The sequence below is a fragment of the Mastigoproctus giganteus genome, chromosome 7, assembly GCF_048544385.1.
Source record: "Mastigoproctus giganteus isolate SK-2022 chromosome 7, ASM4854438v1, whole genome shotgun sequence".
In the NCBI taxonomy this organism is placed as follows: Eukaryota; Metazoa; Arthropoda; class Arachnida; order Uropygi; family Thelyphonidae; genus Mastigoproctus; species Mastigoproctus giganteus.
The window spans coordinates 75,590,129-75,615,747 of NC_143581.1; the positions used below are offsets into that span (position 1 = coordinate 75,590,129).

Below are 25,619 nucleotides of genomic sequence, written 5' to 3' on the forward strand. Positions count from 1 at the left end.
CATTTTATAAAAATAAAATGAATGGTTAAAATAGTTTTGAAGTTTTCACATAGTGATTTATTTATGAATTCATTGATGAATAAATCACTGAATGAATGAATGCATTCAATTTATTCATTTAGTATGCAGCAAGCATAAAAATTATGATTGTACTGATTTCAAAATTACATTCAAGGTAATAAAAACTTAAATGATACAAAAAGAATAACAAAAGCAGTATTTAATGAAATATAATAAAAAATTACTTAATAACAAAATTAACTTTATTTATAACTAAACATATTAATTAATATTAAGAGCACTAATATAATTTGATATTAATCACAATTAGTAATAGTATATAACAGTAAAATAATTAACGAATTTAACTTGAATAATGAATTTAACTTTTTTTTTAACTGATATTGCCAAGTTGGGTGTTTCCCAACCCCTTCCCCCAAATTTGCAGGTAATTAAATATACCTTACCATGCCAACCATTCCTGCATATGTATATATATATATATATTTTTTTTTTTTTTTAATTTAAATAGCATCCCTTCCTTCTGACTTCTTTTTTTAAAGGCAGACTGAGTGTTAAAAAGCAATTAGTAAAGAATGCAGAATAAGGATTATTTTTCAATAATATATAATAACACTATGTGCTGCTTCTCTCCAATCATGGAAATAAGCAGCACATAAAGTACTGCTTATCGATTGTCTATTATACAGCCCATGTTTTTCAGCCACAGATAGAACTTCTGCAGAGGATATCACATATTTAAATATTTTGAGTTTGTACCAAGCCTATCAGATCACCTTGCAGGTATTTCACCTGCGAAGTAATATGATTGAGGGGTATAAGGCCTTGAATGGTTTCAGCAAGCTCAATACTGATGGGATTCTTCCTCTTGCTCAGATTAATCACCTGAGGGGACATAAATTCAAATCGAGGACAGACAGTTGTAGAATAGATGTGCGGAAATTTGCCTTTAGCCAGTGTATGGTTGATTGCTGGAACAAACTTTCATCTGTCGTTGTAGACGTTGACAGCTTAAATAAATTCAAGGCAGAGCGAATGGATGGGTGAAATGGGAAGGGGTTTTTTTTTTTTTTTTTGGCTGATGCTGTATACGCTTGCTTTCTTGTATCATATGCCTCTACTAATGCTAAGACATATCAGCAAGCACCATGTTTGACCAAAAGGAATTTAATAATAAGCAGGATGGGAAACACATCTGTTAAATTAGAAACCACAGATACCTAGTCATTTTATGACAGTTGGCCTTTGTATTTATCGGTAGCTTACTTGCAGATTCTTCATTTACAGTAGACTTTGTGAAGGATTTTTTTTTTTGGTAGTTATTGGCGCATCGGCTTCTGTGGCCATAGTGCACCTCCCAAGGTTTTTGCAGTACTTTGATCCAAGCCCGAGGCGGGATTCGAGCCCGCGACCTTTGGGTTGCCAGGCAGGCGCTTTACCCACCCGGCTAGCCCGGTCGGCCTTTGTGAAGGAGATGAACATTTTGCTTGACACATTAAATAATGGGACTTTAAATACCAATAAGGAATATGATGTAGGTGTAATTTCAAAATCTATGCAAAAAAAAACATGTATCAGAAAAGATTAGTTTCATTAAGTCATTGTCATTGCACACTTATTGAAAAAAAATAGGAACGTATTAGTTTTCCTATGACAGTCCAGTCAACAGTGTCATGCAAATATGGAATTAAATATCTTCAACCATTCCTCTTTCTTTTTTCTTTTTTTTTTTTTTAATTAACAAATAGACTTAATCAAGACTGGTCAGAAAATGCATCTTCTGCCCTTTGAAGAAGTAGAGATGGATTTTGGGATAATGCAAGCTATTACCAGAGTACCACTCACAAATATTGCAAGCAATGATTAAATAAAGTTCATAATCTAATTTTAATTAGATAATGAATTCATTCAGTCACAAGAAAATTGAATATCATGGTTTTTTTTTTCTTTAAGTCTTAAGTTTTTTGTTTTTTTTTTTGAAAAACCAATGCTTTTCTTCAATCACTTTATTTCCTATAGTTCCCCTTTCTTCGCAGTTTTCTCTCTTTCCAACCTTAGCATTGAAGTCCCTCGTAATAATAGTGTAGTGGGTTTTCTGCTCAACTAGAAGCCAATGCGCCATAAAAAACCGAACCAAATCAACTAAAAGACTCAATTTCAGCGAACATTTCTTCAACCTCTTCATCATCATGGCTCGATGTTGGTACAAAAATCATTATAACCCTTAGCTTGTACCTCTTAGAAATCCTGAGTAGTAGTCTTGATACCCTTAGTGATGTACTTTTGAATTCCAAAATGTTTTTTTTTATCTTTATGGATCAGAAGCCAACTTCATCTTCGCCCCTTTCACTGTTTCCATTGGTGTACAGCAAATTCCCACTTGATAAACTTATAAGTGATCGATTTCTTCTTCTTATTTCAGCCAAACCGGTGATGTTCCAATTAAACATTTTTCTAATTCCTTTTTCAGGCCTAATATCCTGTTTTCAACGGTGAGCGATCTTACATTGTAACAGGCCAAGTTCAGTTTCCGTGCATGGGAGCCTGGTCGTACCCAGAGATTAGATTCTTAGCTCCCTCTGCTTCCACTCTGATTTTCTCACTGCTGTAAGAGGGGGAGTGAAAGTCGCTTGGGACTGCGGGCCATTTGTTTCGTTGTGCTGTCATGTGCTGGAGGGTTTGGTCTTTTTCTCTTCACGCTGATCAGGCAAGAGAACCACTCTACATGTTCATTGCTACCTATGTGACGTAACGGAGCTTACCATCGAAATGTGCGTGAGTGGATTTTAGGAAGGCAGGCCAACCGGATGTATTTTAAATCCTCTGAAATAGAAAGATATTGGATCCATCAGTGTTTTAGACTGAGTGTCTGATAACACACAGAATGCCTGTTCCCCTCTAAGCCTGGGAGGGTAAGTGACCGTACGTACATGCTCGACACAAACAGAACAAAATGTTTTACAGTAGTATTTTATTGTGAAGTGTCGTCGAAGGCAAATATTTTATATAATAGGTATCCTGGCATGGAAATACCGAATATCCAATAGAAATCGATCTATCACCATACAGAGCTGCACATTATGCAAATTTTTCATGCCTTTAAAATCATGGGTTGCGACTATATCACTTCATTTCATTTTTTGGCTTCCTCAATGGGATAGCCACATCTCCAGTACTCAGGATTGCAAAACATTGTTGTTTAGATGATTCTTTGAGATAGCGGGCCATTGGATGACCTGGGCAGTCGCAGACAGAGGTGGCACGTTTGCTTAATGGGTTACTCAGCGTTGTCTTGGCACTATAGAAACAGTTTCCGATTGCCAATATGGCTGCCTTCTACGATAGTTGCGTGCATTTTAGCTCTGTTAAAATCTGCTCAAATCTATGCTTTTATCTCAGTTACAATTATAATCAGTGTTCTCCCAGGAACAGTGACGAGAAACTTTTAGAGCTTTTGTGTTTTTCGGCAGTTTTCAGCGTTATCTGTTCCCTTTGTTGTCAGACAGATCACCATTCCGCTGATAACAAGAAAATAATGTGGGCAATATAATTTAGCTGCCACGCTCAAACTTGGCATTTGATTAGGGAGGGTGTACCCTCTAATGTTCTCCCTGGGCTGAAAGAGTGCCCCAACAAACTGTGTTAAACTGTTAGTGATATTAGCAGCTCTGCCATGTGTTTAGTGAAATCCTCCCTCTTCCATAAACTTTATATGGGGTTGATTGAACTTTGCACTGGAGTATCAGAAACAAAAATTTATGTTACCACCATGCTCTGTGCCCCCAGAAACTTTGGACAGAAGTAGTTCTGTCTCCCTAGGCACATTTTTGCACTTGAGCGTTCCCATCCCCATGTGACGTGTGAGATAGCTCAAAAGTTGGAACAACTAAAAACTGGATGGTGGAATTAGCACCTGCTGCCTGTCAAGCACTCAAACAGCAGTCCACGATCTACGTTGATTGGTGAGGTCACCGCTTCAGGGAATGTGTGGCCGTGCCCAAATGCTATTGCTGCAGCAAGTTCGGCCACACTTCCCATACATGCTATGTTATTGTTATTTGTTTTTTTTAGGAGCATTAGCAACTAAGGCCATATTGCTCCGGGAATATGCGGTGGTCATCCCCTGACCTTTCCGCATCCTCCGTATTTGGTGGTGACGGGCTCGAACCCCGGTCTAATCAAGAAGCGTGTGCTACGCACTGCTGCTCCTTCCCACCTGGCTACGGAGGCGCCCCCCATACATGCACTCGGGCCACTTGCAGTCACTGACCTAAAAAGGGGCATGACTACGCCAATTGTCCAAACAAAACAAAAGAGTCAATCTGTGCAAATTTGAAAGTCCTCAAAATTTGACTAGGGTTCCACAGTGTCAAACCTATACGAAAACAATGAGTTTGTACCAGGATAAATTAGATTATGGGGGCATGCCTTAAAAGCTACAACTCCACCAAGATAAAGGTCCTTCAACAAAATACGCAGAGGGGCCAGAGCAATGGCTGAACAACTTCGAATGAAAGCAGAAGAGGAAAATACAGATTACTAAACCTTCAAGAGCCCTACACCCATTCTAAACAGGTTAGATGGTATCCTACGACTTATAAAGTAATACAATATCCCCAGGGGCTCACATCTGGGAGTATGGGCTTGTCACACCCAGAGTCCTGAGCTGGATATCATTCTCTTTCCTGGTGATTCCCTTCTACTTTTCTCTCTTTCTCAGGGTAATTCACAATTTTTTTTTGCCTGGTGCAGCATAAGCCTTAGGCCTCCTTGCACCATATGGCTAATACTACTACTACTACTAATAATAATAATAATAAGTGAATGATCGCACCCCCCTGGGTGACGGTTGTCGTCCAAGCTGCACGTGCTTACATTACAATCCACTAGGAACCTTTTATATTGTTGCCCTGTACTGCTCACCAGGAGAATAAATTACATTTTCTAATAGATACCTCCTGAGTCTTATGGATGCACTTCCAAACCAGAGAATTATTGTGGGAGCTGATGTTAACTGCTGCTCTGCCACATGGCATAGCGACACCCCAGACTAGCGAGGAACGATAAATGGTCAGCTCCTTGAGGAGAACTTGGGGAACCCTTCAGTGGCTGTCCAAATCAACTTCTGACCTGTAACATTGGGAAGCCCTTGCTACAAGGAACATTGCTAGATACATCTCCGACTAGAAGGTGAAAGACAGTCGGATAATGTCTGACCACAGAGTGATTACTTTCCAAATGCTCCTATCCATAATTAGAACCCCAATAATCAAGCAACAGCTAAACAGATTTCCCATTATTAAAGCAAACTGGGACCTCTTCAAGGAGCGGCTAACATGCTGGAAACCAACACCAAAATACTATCCCTTGGATGGATCTGGATGAATTCCAAAGGAGAGTGACCAGAATCATAACCCAAGCTAGTAATATAGCCATTAAGAGAAGGTTGCCAGCCCCAGGGGCCACGGCATGGTGGCCACCAGAGATACAGGCCCTCAGAAAAGTGGTCATCAAGAGAAGAAAATGATTTCAGAGATCCCAATGTACATGGCCCCTGGCGGAGGTAGAAGCCTTAAGACAACTGTACAGAGAAGCAAGGAACTGCTATACAAACTTGAATCACACCAAGTAAACAAAAATCTTGAGAGCATCTAGTACCCGAAACAGGAAATGCTGACCCATGGGGGTCTACAAAGTCACCACCAATCAACTATCCAGAGGGGTGGTCATTACACCTCTGCAGGGTGTCCCAGCCACTACATGGGATGAGTCAATTGGAAGCATTATAAATGTCATCCTGCAGCAACCAACTCACATGACCACACCACAACAACTCTTACTTTGCCAAGAAAATTACTCTTACCATACGGACCAGATTGAACCACCATTCATCCTGGATGACCTCCAAGCAGCTGCAGTACTCGAAAGAAACAACAAATATCCAGGATTGCACTTAACAGAACCAGAAATAACTAAACGCACTGTAGAAATGGCACCAGAACTTCTTACTCTCTTCAATTATTGTCTGAAATCAGGGTTTCTTCCTGACTGACCTGAGAACAGCTAATATCAAACTGATCTTGAAGAATCCTACCAAACCACCAGACAACCCAGACTCCTACTAGTCGATTGCGTTGCTCCTGGTAACAATAAAACTTCTAGAGAGGATGCTGCATGCAAGAATTCAACATACTATAATGAACCAAGACAATTTGGCTTTAAACTGGGCCACTCTACCACTGATGCCCTCCATATGCTTTCTGATGCAGCTTCAAGCTCTGCTAAAAAATACTTCTTGGTCGTTTAAATCGACTTCGCTTCAGCGTTCGACACCATATGGCTGAGCATCCTTGCCAGGCTGTACATGTACCAATCAACCTGAATAGCATTAAGGCACTTTTCCAACAGGAGAATTGAAGTAAATGCTCCCTACAGAAAACTTATTAGACCTGTCTATCAGGAGTTTTCTCGGGGCTCTGTTCTGGGTCCACTCATCTTGGACAAATTCCTTGCTCTGAGAGGGTAAAGTGTATTTAGTGTCAAACGGCACCAGGGGTTTCCCCCCATCTCCACGTTGCTTTCATTGTATGCATACCAATTCACTGGGAAGGCCAGAGATTTAAAAGTGTATGGATATTGTATGAGTGTAGTGTTGTGTATCGTTGTTCTTCTGGCCATTTAACCGCTATACCCCTGCTGGGGCCCAACGTTGCCCACACTTGGCCCCATGGAGGCAGAAATTATTTACTTTGGCCCTGAGAGAGGTGGGATCCCAGGACTTTGCAGATGATCTGATACTGTGGCATCATCATCATCATCACTAACCTACACTACTTGTACAATGCGCTACCTGAGCAACACTCATCCGCACTTAAATCTTTAATCTATAATTTCATCTTCAATTGATCCTACCCCGAAATTTTCTAATTTTATAATTCTTTCATAATATTTTTTCTTTTCTCTTTCCCTTTCTCTTTCCCTAGCTAAGAAAAAGAACAGGTGCATGTATACTTGTGTGTACACCAATGCTAGGAGTTTAGTAAATAAATTTGATGAATTTGAGGTATTGCTCAAAACATCAAAGGCAGATATTGTGGGGATTTCAGAGACGTGGTGTCACACAGATATAAGAAATGCAGAACTGGAATTTGGGGAGTACAATGTCTACAGAAAGGATAGACCGGATAGGAAGGGAGGAGGGGTTATGCTATTAGTTAAAAAACACATAAAATCCAAGGAAGTGAAGCCAGTCGACACCGCTGGACAGTGCAGTGTCGAGTCAGTTTGGTGTGACCTAAGCATTGGGAGATCAAAATTGAGAGTAGGAGTGTGCTATAGGCCTAATGACTTTGATGAGTATAATAAGAAACTGTTCGGAGAAATAGAGTGGGCCAGTAAATCAGAGAGTCTTATAATGGGGGATTTTAATTTCCCAGATATTGACTGGAATTTGGGGGCTGGTCACTCACACAGTAGCAAGGCTTTTGTGGATTTATTGGATGATTGTTTTCTACATCAGCATGTTCGGGAGGCAACTAGAGGGAGTAATACTCTTGATTTGATTATCAGTAGTGATTCTTCATGCATTAAGAATCTGCAGATAAATGAACCACTTGGTGGCAGTGATCACAGTGTGCTGAAGTGGGAGTTACTCAAAGAGGTAACTACCATTAGGGGTAAAGGGAAGGGGTATTGCTTTCGTAAAGGCGACTACAATGGACTGAGACAGTATTTAAACTCTATACAGTGGGATCAACTGATGATATTGCCAACAGCAAATTCAAAATGGGAAGCATTCAAAGAACTTATCGTGGAAGCTACTAGGCTTTACATACCAACTAAGAAATATTGTTCAAGGTTTAGGCCTAAATGGTTGTCAGATGAACTAATGAGGCATATGGCAGAGAAGAAAAATGCATGGGATACATACAAATTAACACGTGACACGGACGCCTATGATAGATACAAGTTGATCTGTAACCAAGTTACAAAGGAGGTTAGGCAGGCGAAGGCAGATTACGAGAGATCCTTGGCAAGGGATGCGAAGAAAAACAGCAAAGAGTTCTTTACTTATGTAAACTCTAGACGGAAGGGGATGAATCAGATTGGTCCACTTGAGATCGATGGGTCAACTGTTGATGACCCTGCTCGGGTAGCTAACAAACTAAATGAATATTTTGCATCGACATTCACACATGAGGAGTTATTCAGCGAGGGGAATGCCAGAGGTGTATTCAACTCTAGCAGTAAGCTAGAGAATCTTGTAATAACTGAGAGCAAAGTGGAGGAGAAATTGTTGAAGATAAACACAAGAAAGGCACCTGGGGTGGATGGGATCTATCCAGTTATATTAAAGGAGGCAGCAAAGGAGGTAAGCAAACCCTTAGCCGTAATTATGAGAGCTTCCTTGGACTCAGGGGAGGTACCCATTGACTGGAGATGTGCAAATGTGACCCCAATTCACAAAGGGGGATCAAAGGCTGACACAAGTAATTATAGACCTGTGAGTTTAACTTCTGTTCCCGGAAAATTAATGGAGGCACTGGTGAAAGAAGCACTGCAGGATCATCTAGACAAGACTTCAGTTATAGCTAGGACACAGCATGGTTTTGTTAAGGGGAAGTCTTGCCTGACCAATTTGATTGGATACTATGATGCAGTCACAAAAGAACTGGATGCAGGGAATAACTTTGATATTATATACTTGGATCTTAGAAAGGCTTTTGATACTGTTGCACATGGAAGACTGCTGCACAAATTGGAGCAGTGTGGCATTGGAGGCAAGTTGCTGCTATGGATAAAGGGGTGGTTGAGGAGGAGAAGACAGAGAGTGGTAATCAATGGACACTGCTCATCGTGGACTAATGTTATTAGTGGAGTCCCTCAGGGTTCAGTATTGGGGCCTTTATTGTTTTCTGTATTTATAAATGATATTGATGATGGTATATCAGGCTTAATGTCCAAGTTTGCAGACGATACGAAGGTTGGCAGGGTTGTCAAGGACACTACTGACACTATGCTGCTGCAACAGGATTTGGAAAGGTTGAGCAGATGGGCTTCGAGGTGGCAAATGAAGTTTAACATTGACAAATGTAAAGTACTACATATGGGAAACAGCAACCCCAGAGCAACGTATCAACTCTGTGGTACTACACTGACAGTGGTAGAGAATGAAAGGGACCTGGGGGTGGTGGTGCAGGCAGATATGAAGTTCTCTGAGCAGTGCAGACGAGCTGCAAGAGTAGCTCATGGTGTATTGTCAATGATATATAGGAATTTTTCTAGCAGGGATAAGGAGGTGATTATTCCCTTGTATAAGGCAATGGTCAGGCCACACCTAGAGTACTGTATACAGGCCTGGAGGCCTCATTTCAGGAAGGATGTAGAGCTGCTGGAACGAGTACAGAGAAGGGCAACTAGATTGGTGAATGGGACAAAGGGGTTCTCTTACGAAGAAAGGCTTAAGTTTTGCAAATTACAGTGTCTGGAAACTAGGCACCAGCGGGGTGATCTGATAGAGGTGTACAAAGCCTTGAATGGTTTGAGCATGCTCAATGCTGATGGGATTCTTCCTCTAGCTCAGAAAAATCACCTGAGAGGGCATAAATTCAAATTGAGGAAAGACAGATGTAGGATAGATGTGCGGAAATTTGCCTTTAGCCAGCGGGTGGTTGGTGGGTGGAACAGACTTCCATCCCTTGTCGTGGAAGTTGATAGCCTAAATAAGTTTAAGGCTCAGCTGGACAGGTATTTCGAACGAACAGAGGGGTGAAGTGGAAGTGGTTATTTTTATTTATTTATGTTACTTTTTTTTTTTGGCTGATGCTGCATAAGCTTGCTTTCTTGCATCAAATGCCTCTACTAATGCTAATGCTAATGCTAATGCTTTCCTTTTTTTTTCTCCTTCTTCCACTTTCTTCCTTTTCCTTTCCTTTCCCTTCTTTTTTCTCCCCTTTTTTCTCTCTCTTTTTTTTCTTTTCTTTTTTTTTACAAACTGTAAACTCCCATAAAACTTTCAACTCAACAATTGTTAATATAAATAAAAACTCATCAGGGAAAAAATAAAGGTGATATAAATAGCTGAAAATATAAATAAAGATATGATAGCAAAAAATGTAAATAAAAATAGCATCATGCAAATTAAACTCTTAAATCCCCATTTACATATGTATATATTTAACCTGTACAGAATCCATTATTTTCTCAATCTTATATTCCTTATTTCATTAATTCCCTTAGCATAATCCAAAAAAGCTTCATACCAATCCTATTCTTAAATAAGTCACTGCAGGTGTATGAGTCAGGCCTATCTTAGAGAAAAATATTTCTCTCTGTTCTGTGTACCTTGCACAATTTTCCAACACATGATCCGTATCTTCAATGTGTCCATATACACACTTTAGATCATTTTCTATTCCCAGCTCCACCAACCTTTTTGCTCATTCCACGCCCAGTTACTATCATTGTAGCCATCATACCCAAGCCCAGCCATCTATCCACTTCTCTTACTACCTTCACTCCAGGCAGAAAGGCATATGTGACATAGCCCTTGTCAGAACGGTTCCACTTTTCTTGCCAAATACTATCTATTTCTTGTTGCAATAATTTTCTCTCTCTCTTTAGATCTTGTTCCCATATACCTTATTTTCCTCAATATAAGATTTAATCCCCAATATTTCCATCCTCTTATTTTTCTTGATTGCATACACCATTATTTGTTTAATCACAACCAAAACAATTGGTTCTTTTCCTGATACCACTTGTAATGTATCATTTCAAACCATTCTACACGAACGCATCACACCAAAAGGGCAAATCTCTGAGCAGAAATTAGACTCCTTTTAACGTGACTATTAGTCACCCTGTGCCTCCATGCATAAGTTTTGATTTGATTTTTTGATTTTGAGTTTGATTTTTGTGGCGCAAAAACAGCAAGGTTATAGTGCGCCATGGAAAGAAACCATGCATAAGTCACAATGGGCACAAAGATACACTTATAGAGGAGATCCAGGGATTTCACTTTCACCCCCCATCTACTCTACTAATCTTCCTTATTTTAGAGTATATAACCTGCACTTTTTCTTTCAAATTCTGCACGTGAGGCAAAAATAACATTTTCTCATCCACATGTACTCCAAGGTGGCATATATTACAGGGACATATACCACAGATGTTCCTAATATCTTCAAAGTCGGCCTTCTTCTTTCACCCAACTTTCCTCTGAGCAGCACCATTTTAGTCTTATTTATCAGTAGATAACTCCATCTTATGCATTATTAACTATCTTTCTAATAGCCCCACAGTTTTCTTCAACCTATTTCTCTTCTTGAATTACCTTTCATCATTATAATTAGGTCATCTACATAAGCCACTGGCTCACATCTGTCCCACTCTTGAGTCAGTAGCTCATCCATATGGGCCCATAACTGACATTACAGCTATATGGGCCGATAACTGATCCTTGCGGGGCTCCTCTATCCACTTCTTGTGAGATTTTACCATATCTTATAACTACTGTTACACTCCTCTGATTAAAATAAGACTTTAACACACCATAGTACTGCCCAGAACATTTCAACTCTCTCAGCCTTGCTGAAAAACTCTGTCACCACATTCTCTCAAATGTCCCCTTAAAGTAATTAATTATACCAAGTACATACTTCTCTGGAGCCTCTTGAACGTATGTCACCATTGTATCAATGGCATCTTCAGTAGATATACCCCTTCTAAAGTCATACTGCCTAGAGCTACTCATTCCGCTTTTTCCGTAGTATTCCTCCAATCGATTCATTAGCAATCTCTCCAATAATTTTGCCATTATTGGCAATAAAGCCACTGGATGGTATGAGCCTGGGTTCGTTACTATCTTATGTCGATTTTTCAACATCTTTATATGGACCTTCTTCCATCTCTTTGGAAATGTCTTTTCCTTTAAACATTTATTAAATAATACCAGAAGTTCATTTCCCCATTTCTCTCCAAACTTCTTAATTGCCTCAGGTAATAAACCATCATTTCCAGGAGCTTTCTTTAGTTTCACCTTCTCCAAAGCTTTTCGCAATTCTTCCTGCTCAAACTCTCTTTCCTCTTCCTGTTCTCCTGCATAACCAATATTCAAACTCCTAATTCTACTTTGTTCCCTATTCTCAATACTTGGGCGGTCCCTTCGAAACAACTAGGAGAGCAAACAGCTCACAGATGATTCCCAATCAATAGTATACTGATCTACTTGCATAGTATGGAATACCTGTTTCAGTTTTTCAAACAATATTTTGTATGGCAACTCCCATACATCCTTGTTCATGAAAAAGAATCCAATGCCTGGTGCAGTCCTTTGGTGGTGTCAGGACTTGACCTGTCTACGGCGAGAAACAATCAAAAAACGTAAGGGTTTCCAACGAGCGCAGCGTTCCTGGCCTGCGCATGAGGTCGAAGCTCTACGAAACTTATATAGAGAGGCCCACAACAGAAACACAGCAAAGATAAGAGAATGTAAAAAACGCTCCTGGGAAACACTAATGTCCACTACTGGTAATGACAACCCCTAGGGGATGGTGTACAAAGTCACTACCAATAAGCTCCCCAGGGAGCAAGTGGTCACCACCACCAGGACCCCACAAGGTACCATGACTACTTCATGGAAGCAGACGGTCTGCAACATTCTAGATGTCACCTTCCAGCAGCCTGTGGCCCCAGCCTCAGAGGAGTAATTACAACTCTGCCTTGATAAGAACAACTAAGAAATCCAGAACTTGGAACCTCCCTTTAACTTGGAAGAGCTATATGCTGCAGCAGCACTCATTCAAAACAAAAAATGCCTGGGGACAGATCTTCTGGAGCGGAGATAATAAAAAAGACCATTGAATTCTGCCCGGAGATGATTCTTGATCTGGTCAACCACTGCCTACTAACTCGAATTTTTCCAATGATTGGAAAGTTGCAAACTTAAAACTAATTCTAAAGAATCCAAACAAGCCCCCTAATTTACCACAATCCTACAGGCCAAACGCTTTACTTCCTGTTATAAGTAAGCTCTTTGAAAGACTCCTATACCAAAGAATCCTCCAGCACTATGAGAATGCTAACCTTGCAGCTATAAACCAATTTGGATTTAAACCTGGACTTTCTACTGTGGATGCCCTTCACAACCTGCTCATATCGGCTGCCAACTGTGACAAAAATTACTTTTTGCTGATTTCTGTCTACTTTGCCAGGGCATTCAACACTCTCTGGTGGCCGAGCATCCTCAGCAGGTTGTGCAGAGCCACCTTACCACGGAACCTATATGAAACTATCAAAACATACCTCTCAAACAGGAAAGTAGTGGTTAACACACCATACCAGAGTGTTTCTAGAATAGTTCGCTGGGGCTGTCCACAGGTTTGGTATTCGGTCCCCTGCTCTGGAAAATTGCCATGGATGGTTTCCTCAACAAGGACTTGGGGAAGGTAAATGCCCAAGCTTATGCCGATGATCTCGTTATCACTGTGGCTGCTGACAGCAGAGCCCACCTTGAGGCCCTGGCAAACCAAGCCTTCCATACTCTACAGGCCACAGACAACAATCTCCAACTATCTGCAACTAAAACCAATTCTCTCTTCAAAGGCAAGCTGGATTCAGAAGGCCCCCCCTCCCCCAGCTGATCAGAATCAATGGCACAACTATCAAGTTTTCAACAGAATTAAAGTACCTGGGAGTTATCCTCAACACAATATGTTCATTCCAATCTCATCTCAAATACCTCATGAAAAACGTACGAAATTATGCAGTCCTGGTTGCCAGGGTTTCACGTCGTGACTGGGGACTCAACTGGAAGACCTTATCTTTATTCTTCAAAACTGCTTTGACACCGATAATAACATATGCTTCTGGAATCTGGTATACCAAAGCTACCACTGCCACCAACAGAAGGACCCTGGATGCCATCCAATTTTCCGTACTGCTCGTCACCTCCAGTGCCTGCTGCACAGTGAGCACTCACGCACTCCAGGTTTTCCAATTTTCCGTACTGCTCGTCACCTCCAGTGCCTGCTGGTGCCTTACGTCTCGACCGCGAGATCATTATAACTGGTCTACTGTACCACCTTTCTAAGGGAAACCCACAAACCTTCCTCAAGTTTACAATTAATCCAGCAAATGGCAAGACAGCTGAAAAATATCGCCTCCGTGCCCATCTGCAGCAGGAATGGCAAACCAGGTGGTCAAACTCGACCAAGGGAGAGAGATCACCAGAAAATTATTACCAGATGTCAATAGAACCATTCCCAGACCCCACTATGGTTCTCCCCAGGCCTATACACAACGTTTTTACTTACTGGTCACAGTTCTATGAATACTAATTCTCTGCTCTTGGCATCACAGAAGACCCAACATGTACCTGCAGGGGGAGGGGGGCTTGAGAGCTGGCATCACCATCTATGACTGCCAGCTATATGAGGACCTTCACTGTATCTTCATTACGAAGATCAGATATATTCCAAATGATGAAGAATCTCACCTCTTAGACACCCAAGATGAATATAGTGTCTTCTCTTGCTTTGCAAAGGAACTCTTCACAAGATGAAGAACTCTCCTGGCAGAACAAAGGCAGACTTGAACAAGATGATCCACCAAACCAAGATGCTCATTAGTAAAACAGAACTTTTGTAATAACAAAACTGTAAGAAGGACAATTCTTGACTCCCTCCAGACAAACCTGCTGAAATCGACAACCACTAATTTGGACTTTACCAACTGGACTGACACCACCAAAGGCCTTTTGGCCTGCACCAGTGCTCTCTTGCACAGTGGCTTCTTTACCACTTCCTGGGGAGGAGGAGGAGGGGAGGGGTACGGTCCCCTTTTCTCTCTCTCTCTCCCCCCTCCTCCCCATTCTTCCTTCTGGTGGGACATGGGCCTGTCCCACTGTCAAATGCAGGGATCATTCTCTCTCTATCGATCCCTTACTTCCAACTTCTACCCCCCCCCCGAAATGTTCAAATTATTATGTTAGGGCCAACCATTATTTCTAATATATACCCATATATGTATTTTGTCTGTAAATTGCGTGTGTTCTCTGGTCGATTTGCCTATTTTGCTGGACGAAAAAACCACAGTTTCTGGGGAAAAACCTTGCTATGTACACCTGAGACCGACTAACTCAGCCACAAAGTGAAAAAAGCCCATTAAAGTTGCTCGCGTCATCGACGGGATTCGAATCCGTGCCTTTTCCACGCGGTGTGGGAGGACGGTGACGATACCACCGTGCTACCGCGCAGACAACTTCTACCCCCAGCCATCAGTCTCCCCACACACTCTGTCTACTTCACACAGTGTATGTCCCACACAGTCGAAACTAAAAAGCACTAAAATTCTGTTCGCCCAATTTTTCGGCCTTGTACACCTTTCTACGTGTAACTCCTACAGAGTCGTTATTATTATTATTTTTTTTAGGCCCTTGCCAATGAAACCCCAGCAAATTAGGTGACAGGGCCTCCATCAAGAGACTGTTTCAAGGACGGTGGACAAATGATTATTTTTTTTAATCAAAAAACAAACCCGTTACTCTGCAGTTGCAGGGCATTATTGTTGGTCGATGCAACACGACCTCAATTCCAGACGTGATACCGAGTTGGTTGACCAATTCCTCCACTACTATCAACGACTCTGCTTGAGTCATGCACATATCTGGTTGTCATAGCGTTTTTAACCGCAGTAGAGGCATGCGGCTACACTCAATAATACAGTTTGTAGTGTTACAGCATGACAAATGCTGGCAGCATCCACAACAATCGCCTAGTCCTACACTGTAATGCTTTAGTATTCCCGTATCCAGGTGCACGCTCTCTCTTTTAACTCAACATGACCACGCTCTGCCAATTCCATTTGTAATTTCATATTTTATATTTATGTATGTATTCACGCAGCTGACGAAGAGATACATAAATCTCGAAAGCTTCTGTTAATTACTTGTTAGTTAATTACTTATTAAACCCAGTTACTGTTCTTCCGGTCGCACTGAAGTACAAAATCAGTTAGTTCATGAACTTTATTCTCATATAAAAGCTTTTCAAACCAAACTTGAACTTTGGGAAAGACAACTTAGAGATGGTGACACCACTTTCCAACTTTAGGCAATCACAACAGTTCTGAGTATATTTCATATGCTGAAGAGCAGTGGCGTCACTAGGGTTAGTGCTACCCAGTGCAGTAACTCATGGTGTCAACCCCATGGACCTCCTCCCATACCAGACTATACAGAATCCTTAGTCATGTTTTTTGTACTAATGTTGCTCGTAAATCGTAATTCCAGTATATCACTGAATGTAATGGCAATAGTAGTGACATAAACAACTAGCAAAATTAAAATTACACCTTTAATTAAATTACAATATCATACGCACAGCCTAAATGTATTTATATTTACATAGTTTCGTGTGGTTAAAGTGGAAATTCGGTAAGAAAACAACAGAATTCGAAGTTATAACGTTTAAGAACTACATCAAAATTATGTTCATTTTAACATTAAACTTTACCGTTACATGAGATACATTAATTTTATAGACCGTCATTTTGATGTATTCGGTGCTGGCAGCATCCTCCTTCAGCAGCGTAGTGACGCCGCTGCTGAAGAGTTAGTAGCCATTAACTTAGAATTCGGTGTTAGATTTCAAATCAAAAGACGCAGATTTCAAATATTTTTAATGCAGATATTTATCAGGCGAGAGAGCAGCTGCAAAAGGAACTAATTGAACTTAAAAAAAGTTCAATTAGTTCCGGCCTTTTTTTAAAAAAGATCTATGCCTCTCTTCTGTTAGATTGCTTTCCACGAGTGATAAAATTTACCATAAAACATGCCTCAATTTTTGGCAGTACCTACACTAGTGTTCAAAGAAGTTCATTACCTAGGAATTTCACATTTCTAACCCTTTTTCGCGATGGTATGTTACATTAATGGCTAGCATCACAAATCGAAATATAAACAAAATATATTTATTAATAGTTAAGGCAAAGCTAAGTAATATTTCACAGGTGCTCTGAAAATATTCCAAAATGAGAATTTGCAACCAACAGTTTTGATAAACACGACAATAATGGCTGAAATGTTATCAGAAGCCCTCAATTTGCTTCAGTTTATCATTTTAAATGGAAAACAAAATGAAAAGTTCACCAGGTGCAAACTAATATTTAGTTGAACTGCCTCTAGCCTTGATGACAGCAGCACACCGTCGAGGCATTGACAAGATCAATTTCTGAAGATAATCAACTGATAGTTCGTGGTTCCAAAACACCAATTATGGCTTCCTGAAGTTCACAAAGGGTCTTTAGTTTCTTTCTGGCAACTGCAGATTCCACACGATGCCAACAGTTCTCTATAGGATTCAGGTCCGGGCTGTTTCCTGGCCAGCTAAGAGTTGTAATGGACCGTTCTTCCAACCATTTTTTCACCTGTACGTAAACACATTATTTTCGAACCTCTAATGCAGAAATGAAGCAAAAGTAACTACAGAAGTGTCTACTTACACTTTTCTCCCGATGACAAGGAGCAGGGTCGTCCTGAAAGATGCAGTTGCTTGGCAGGTTGAAATGGTCTCTAATGGTTGGCAGCAATTTTCCTTCCAATATAGCCAGGTATCCATTGGCATTTACGGAACCTTTTATAAACTGCAGATGACCTACTCCGCGATACGAAATGCATCCCCATATCATTTGGCTGGTAGGGAATTTCACTGTAGACACCATACATTCTGGATGGTATTCTTCACCATGTCTACAGCGAATTGTTTGTCTCCCATCAGAGCCATGCTGATTGAATTTCTTCTCATCCGAGAAAACAACTGACTTCCACTGCTCGGGAATCCATTTGACATGCTCCTTACACCAAATTAATCGGGCCTTTTTAATTTTTTTGTGTGAGGAGGGGCTTCTTATTAGAACGACGGGCTACAAGTCCATTTTTGAAGAGGTGTCTTCTGATTGTTACTGCACTTGCTACCACTCCTGTATGTTCTTCCCCTTCTCTTTTCAGCTCAGACGAAGAAGCTTTACAGTTTTAAGGCATAAGCGCTTCAAAACGCGCTGCCGTCTACGCGCTGGCGTAGATATTCTTTTGCGTCCGGTTCCTTTTTTCCTATCAGCAGAACTGTTGCAGTGCTAATTCCGCCTTTTCCTCTAAATCTATAATAAGAATATTAATTTTAATTTCTCATATAATAATTCCCCTTAGTTATTACCCAAAACCTTGTTTATTAACAGTTTTAGAGTTATTAAAACTGAGTATTAAAGCAAATTAGATGTCCTTAAATGCTTAAATTGGAACCTGTTTTTAATGGCGACTAAAAAGACGGCGAAATTAGCCACAGCAACTATGTATTTAAAAGAAAGCCTATGTAAAACTCTACAGAAGCCTGCAGTTGCTTGCCAGCGACAGCTATCTCGGGAGCCACCTTCGGGTTAGTCTATAAACACAGGAAAGATGCGCTTAGCTTGACATGCAAATAATGACAACAGAAAGGGGGGGGGGAAATCAGAGAGAAAGAGATACAGACACCCTTCTACTAGCTGGAGCGACTTGCACAAACCATCAGATTTTGCAGGCAGAGGTGGAAGAGTGTGATGCAGATTTATCACACCCCTGTAAAATGTATACTAAAGCTAGAGTTATCTTGATAAATTTAGATTATAAACAATACCTCTTATTCGTTTCAGACACTCAGCAAATACTGTAATTTCCCTATAAGAATCATCCAACTATGTAAAAATCGGAAGGAGGAAGAAGCAATTAGGGTAGATTCTCTCTCTCACTTTGTATATCTAATGCTTAGAGGGATGAATAAAACTAAAGATCAATATTCAGATGTTGAGTGAAAGATTCTTCTTTTTTTCATCAAAAAAAAAATATATATATATATATTCTTTTTTTCATCAAAAAAAAAAAAAAATATATATATATATATGAGAGAAGGGAAGAAGAGGAAGAAGTAACAAAAGAAGTTTTATATTTGTCTTCTCACCCCTCCTGGAAAAAAATGAGCCTATCAAATTGAACGATCAAAAAAAAAAATATATATATATATATGTTCAACCCTGATTCTAGTATTTTAGGTTTTTGAAATAAATTTAATGTGAGAAAAGGAAAGAAAAAAAATCCTTTATCTCCCATATTACAATTTTATTTTACTTTAGGCCCAGAAAAAATAAAGGGAGTGACGATATTTTGGACAGGATACATATCAGAATACTCATCAATATGACTACTCCAGCACAGGCCATATTCCTGCTAGTTACACTGCTCATTCGGTGTACGCCTTATCATACCGGTATCTTCATTCTTCAGCCATTAGATAGAGAGGCCATTGCTGGTCAAACTATCATCATCCCCTGTAGATTAGTTTCAAATCTCACAGTCACTGTAAAATGGTTTTTCAATGGAAAAAGCACAGACCATCTTTACAGACCATCACGGCTTCCTGATTATAAAGTCGTCGAATCACCTAGAGAGAAAGATTTTGCATTGCAAATTACCCAACTGCAGCTGACAGATGAAGGTAAATATTTTTGCCACGTTCAAACTAAGGATGGACGTCAATTCCGATCTAGTACATCTATTGTAACAATTTATGTTACGCCTCTACCACCTCTAATCGGAGAAGGCTCATTCCTTAATGGGAACGAAGGGGAGCAAGCCACTCTTACATGTAAATCTTTAGCAGGAAAACCACCAGCTACTTTGAGACGGATTCATTTTAATGGCAATCCCATCAACGGATCAGTACAAGCCAGTCAGGAATTATGGTCAGACAAAATAAGAGTGAACACTTATTTGAAATGGATAACCACTCTATCACCAGAGTATGATAAGAAAGCATTTACTTGTGTCGCTAATCATCTAACTTATTCGCATCCTATGATGATCTCAATTACGGTCCTAGTGAAGTATAAGCCAAGAGTCACTATGAGAGCAACCTCAAAAGTCGTACGTGAATATGATCGGTTCAAATTGAAATGTGAAGCCAGAGCAAACCCAGATGTCTTCGCCTATGAATGGTTTAAAAACGGAGAACTACTAACAAAACAAGGAAACGCTTCTCTTGAAATTAAAAGTGTTATGAGAACAAATCATAGCGACAACTTCACCTGCTCAGTTCGGAATGAACTGGGAACAGCCCAAGCTTCCTACGTAATGACAGTGTCTTATGGACCCATCCTCATATCCAAATTGAATGATATTGCTACAATCCAAGGAAGTCCAGTTTTGCTACAGTATGAAGTTAGAGGAAATCCACTTCCAGTAGTAAAATGGTAATTCGAGGGTAAGATTATTCAAAGCAGTATCATTTCCACTTTATCAATTCCTAAGATGTCACGTCGAACATCAGCTCGCTACACTTGTACAGCAGAAATCTCAAACTATCCTTTAGTGAAAGACGAAGCATTAATTTATATAAAAGGATCGCCAGAAGGAAACTGTAAAACACATCTAGCAAGTTTAGGAGACGACGTACGGTTACAGTGTGTGTTTAGACATGTCCCACCTTTGGTTAATGTGACCTGGAAAAATTCCATGACTAATGAACTGTTAACTACTCACTTAGAAGTATGGAATCAACGAGATGTAATCAGTACTCTTAGCATCGGCTCGGTTCGAGCAGAACAGTTTGGCTTTTATGAATGTCTTGTGTGGAATCAGTGGGGACAATTAAAATTAATTGTGCATCTAGAAAGGAATTGGTCTCGTGAAGCAGTATACCTTACTTTAGGAATTCCAGCCGTAGTGTTGATCATAATCACACTAGGAGCGGTGTTATGGAAGCTATGGAAGTGTGGAAGCATCAATATGGAAGCCTCAAATCAATTACCCACTTACCAAGTCTATTATAGCGAGAATGACAATGATCGTGTGAGCATTACCAGCCTAGAATAAGAAGAAAGGGGGAGGAAAAGTCTTTCTCCTCTTCTCTGATGTCTAAATGAACTTCAGAAGTGTTTTTATTTTTTTTTTATGAAACCCCAAACTGTGTGTGTGTGCAGGGACGCATCGTCCCATGGAAAGAAAAAAAAAAAAAAAACATTCGAGTGAATTGAAGGAAACACTTAGAACTTTGAACTTTATGAATACTCCTATTGACATTCAAATGAAGTTTTAATGGAATAACTGTGTTAGAGTGATATACTTGTAATAGTAATTGTGAAATAATTATGAAAATATTAATGCTTTTAAAGATTTAAACTCTTGAAAAATAATTTGATTGTTACTTTTCTACTAGTGGTCAGTGTTATTTGTAGTTATACATCAGCATTAGTTATATATTAGCATTATGAAAAACACATATATAAATATAATGATAAGAATATGTACTAACTTAGTTTATTTTATTACATGGACAATGTATCATGCTTGGAGAATAATCTTGGAAGACGATTATGCTGTGGAAAAGATGTGCATCAATCTTAAAACAGAAATGTACTACAGCCTAGCAGACCAACAGAATTCCGTGACTGTGTGTAATAAACTAATTAGAGTGTGTGATATGGACACTTGAGAAGACATCACGAAGATAAGAAGTGTATACTTTGTAAGACTATGCGTGCGCGATAATGTGTGAGGATATCCAACGGAAGATTTAAGAACCTATTATTGTTCATGATACAATATTACTAATGTTATACCAATATTACTAATGTTATACTATTATAGATATTAACCTTCTAGTATTTTGTGTTTGAAAACATATATAGATTAGTTGTAGAGGCAGTTGTAAAGAAAGAACCCATCTTTTACTTTGGGAATTTCAATTTACGGCCCGATTTGTTTTTTCAGAATTGAGAAGAGTGATTTTTTCTAAATCCCCAGTCTCAATTCTGAAAAAGGGGAAGTGGAGGAAGATGTTGCAGTACTAATTCCGCCTTTTCCTCTAAATCTATAATAAGAATATTAATTTTAATTTCTCATAATTCCCCTACTTAGTTATTGCCCAAAACCTCGTTTATTAACAGTTTTAGAGTTATTAAAACTGAGTATTAAAGCAAATTAGATGTCCTTAAATGCTTAAATTGGAACCTGTTTTTAATGGCAACTAAAAAGATGGCGAAATTAGCCACAGCAACTATGTATTAAAAAGAAAGCCTATGTAAAACTCTACAGAAGCCTGCAGTTGCTTGCCAGCGACAGCTATCTCGGGAGCCACCTACGGGTTAGATTTCTATAAACAGGAAAGATGTGCTTAGCTTGACATGCAAATAATGACGACAGAAGGGGGGGGGGAAATCAGAGAGAAAGAGATACAGACACCCGTATGAACGGATATCGTAGATTCCTCCCAGCCTCGTAAACTCGGTGAATATGTAAACTACAGACTATTCATTTTCCTAATAAGGAGCTGGTGAAGAGTGACTACACGTGTTACCAGAATGTTTGGTACATGGCGTAATCGAGGATGATGGTTACTCCTTCGATTAAGTGTCCCATAACGTGGAGTCCTCCAATAAGAGAAAGGAAAATGTATAAACAAAAGGGAGAACTAGGGGTATAAAAGCGGGTCCTCGAGACCCAGAGAGAAGTCGAGAGAAGAGGAGGTGACGAGAAGAAGAGACGTGAGAGCAAAGAAGATACTGCAGAGGATAGAAGAGAATAGAGAAGTTCCAGTCACGGAGAACGGAGGGAAGAGCCGCCGCCCAGCCGTATCTTAGACTGGTAAGTTGATGATGAAAAGATGGATTCTTTCTAGCCTCTTATAATCTTGTAGCTTGTACCTTTGTTTAAGAATGACAATCCTAAAAATCATAATCCTATTATTATCGTAATGTTTTAATGAATTTACATTATTGGAAGAACTAAAATATGTAAGATTTACTTTCTCTTGTATTAAACTTTATTATGTTTTGCACTATAGGAGTTTTCTTGTCCTCTGGCAAAACCTCACATTCAACCACTAAAGTAGAAGAGCTAAATGTCAAAGCATGATTAGAGGTTAATTGCGGTGTCGAGTAATCAATTGCATGATTACCCGATAATAATAAGCACAACGCGAAGCCCAAACCGCGGGGAGGGGTAGAGAGGGGGTAAATAGCTCCATCTCTCTTCATCCCTGAGGGTATACGAAGCTTTTGTCCTAAACAAAACCACTAGACGAAAACAGAACTATATTCCAGATAGACGAGATGAACATGTTAAGGTAAATTAAGATGGCCAACCAAAAGAAAAGAGTCGAAAACGACTTAACTACACTTAGAATAAAAAGTATAAGTTATGCCTAGACTAACTAGTTCTGTAACGACCACACCCTAGTACACACAAGTCCTAGGTAAGTAAGTGCAGTAAGTACAGTGAGTATGTGTGTGTGTGCGGGGTAACAGAACCCAGTATTCTTGAGTTTGGAAAGAAAACTACTCACTGTCGACTGATTACAAGGCACTCTATAAGCAGTATGACGGGAAGAACAGCCTTCTTCATGTAAAGCAACAATAACACACTTTTCGTGGCGTCAATTGCACGTAACTCGCCATCCTGACACAAGCAAGGAATGACTGCAACTCTTGCAGAGCGTGCTTATATAGCTGAAAGTAATGTTCAGCTATATAAGCACGAACATTACTTATATTCGTGCAATATTACGTCATCACCTATGCGATATTACGTTATCACCTATGCGTGTCAATTTTATCTGATGCAATCTGTAAGAAATAGTGTTATACACTTACGTCATTCGGACGACAATTACAATTTTAAGGGGTGATATACTTTCTTTGAACACCAGTGTATAAATGTGAAGCTATTTTCAAGAATGAAATTCACCAAGTCAAAAACAAGATCAAGATTGACAAACACGCATTTAGAAAGCAACTTGAGGGTAGTAACAACTATTCCCGCTAACCTTGAAAATTTGGTAAAAAGATCCTCAAGCAGAAGTATCTCACTAACTGTAAGTAAATTGGTTACCTTTTTTTTCTAATAAACTTTGTTTCTATAATTATACAATTATCATAATTACAATATTGTATATATTTTTGGAATTTGATGAATGGCTATTAGATATATGAAAATATAATTGCTTCAACTATATTTCCTAATTCATAATTTTTATGATTTATTTATAATGTTGCAATTTTATTATTTTATGTTACAAGTTACGACTAATAAGTAAATTTGCCATTATTTTAGTAATGTGGCCTGCTGAATAAAAAAGGTTGCCCGTGCCTGACGTACAGTAACCATCGCTGGATTTATGCATTATACATAGGACAGCTGCAAAATATTAGGTAATGTAAACTTTCTGTTTTTATAATTGTAATCAATACCTATAGAAAAACTGTGATACGGGAAATTGGAACCAAGAAGCATTTCTAAAGTCAATTTCCTTTATTTGATACTTCAATAATTTCGCACTTACCAATTCCCCTTCCCCAGTGATGATTTTAAATAACGGCGTCATAAGCGCTAATTTGACATTTCAAATTACAAAAGTATAGTAAATTGGGCCAAACTAATTTAGTCGGTGTTATATATTTATTATTCAAAATGTTTTATAAATATTGCCACAGTAAAAGCATGTTATCATATTTATTTTTGCGATTTTTTTATTTTTATTTTTACTGTTTATGTCTAAGGTTGCATGATAGTCCTGAATATGCCATGGTGTTAATAATCGTTTTAATGATTAATTAAGCATTGCGATTGACGAACTTTTCAATAGATGAGTCACAGAGTCAAGATGTGCATCCAGCTTAGCTCGCTTCTGACGCACAACGCGCCAAAGGCATTAGTAAAATAAATGTGAATGGCATTCTTCTTGCTGAGACATGAGGGGACATAAGTTGAAGAAGGATGTTTGCAGGATAGTTGTGCTAAAGTTTGCCTTCAGCCAGCTTGTTGTTGTAGTAGGATTTTAGGAGCATCAGTGGCTAAGGCCACATTGCTCCATGTGTACTGTCTGTAAATTGCATGGGTTCTGAGATCGATTTTCTGTTTTGTTGGTTGTAAAACCCGACTTTCCGGTATAAAAAAAAAAAAATCACGCTATCCTCGACTGAGAAAGACTAACCCCTAGCATTGTTGCTGTAATGGATATTGTATCAGGCATCCATGTAAAACTAGTCACTGATTGCAATAAAGATATATATAAAGGCCAATGAAAATTCATCGACGGGACTGGAACTCAGGTCTTTTCCACCCAGTGTAGGGAAGACGGCGATCCTACTAACTGTGCTACTCACGAGGGCCTTCGGCCAACCATTGATTGTTGGAACAGGCTTATTGTTGCAATTTATTGTTTTGGAGGTGAACGGTTTAAATAAATTCAAGGAAGAACTAGACATATTCTTGGAGGGTGTGGATGGGAGAAGTGTGTAGTTTTTTTTTTTTTTTTTTTTCCGATGCTATATATGCTTGCTTGCTTTCTTGCATCATTTGCCGATACTAGTAATAATAAACTTCCGGAAAAATGGCCCTGTATATAACTAATTATGACCACTTAGCTGAACGTAATGATATGTCGCGTATAGGTATTGAATATTCTGATTTGTAGTCAGCATTAAAACACCTTATAAAATTACCCCAGAGGAGCGTCTGGTCCTATGGATTTTCTGGAAGCGGTGTCGATCGGTTATCAACTCTTTTATTA

General features: G+C 39.4%; 1 protein-coding gene across 1 annotated transcript; it reads left to right on the forward strand.

Annotated features, from left to right (window-relative positions):
- Positions 1-19,249: 19,249 nt before the first annotated feature.
- On the forward strand, positions 19,250-20,305 carry LOC150083007 (irregular chiasm C-roughest protein-like). Its single transcript, XM_090378351.1, has one exon. It carries the CDS (start codon positions 19,250-19,252, stop codon positions 20,303-20,305), a length of 1,056 nt encoding a protein of 351 aa, XP_090234477.1.
- The last annotated feature ends 5,314 nt before the right edge of the window (positions 20,306-25,619 follow it).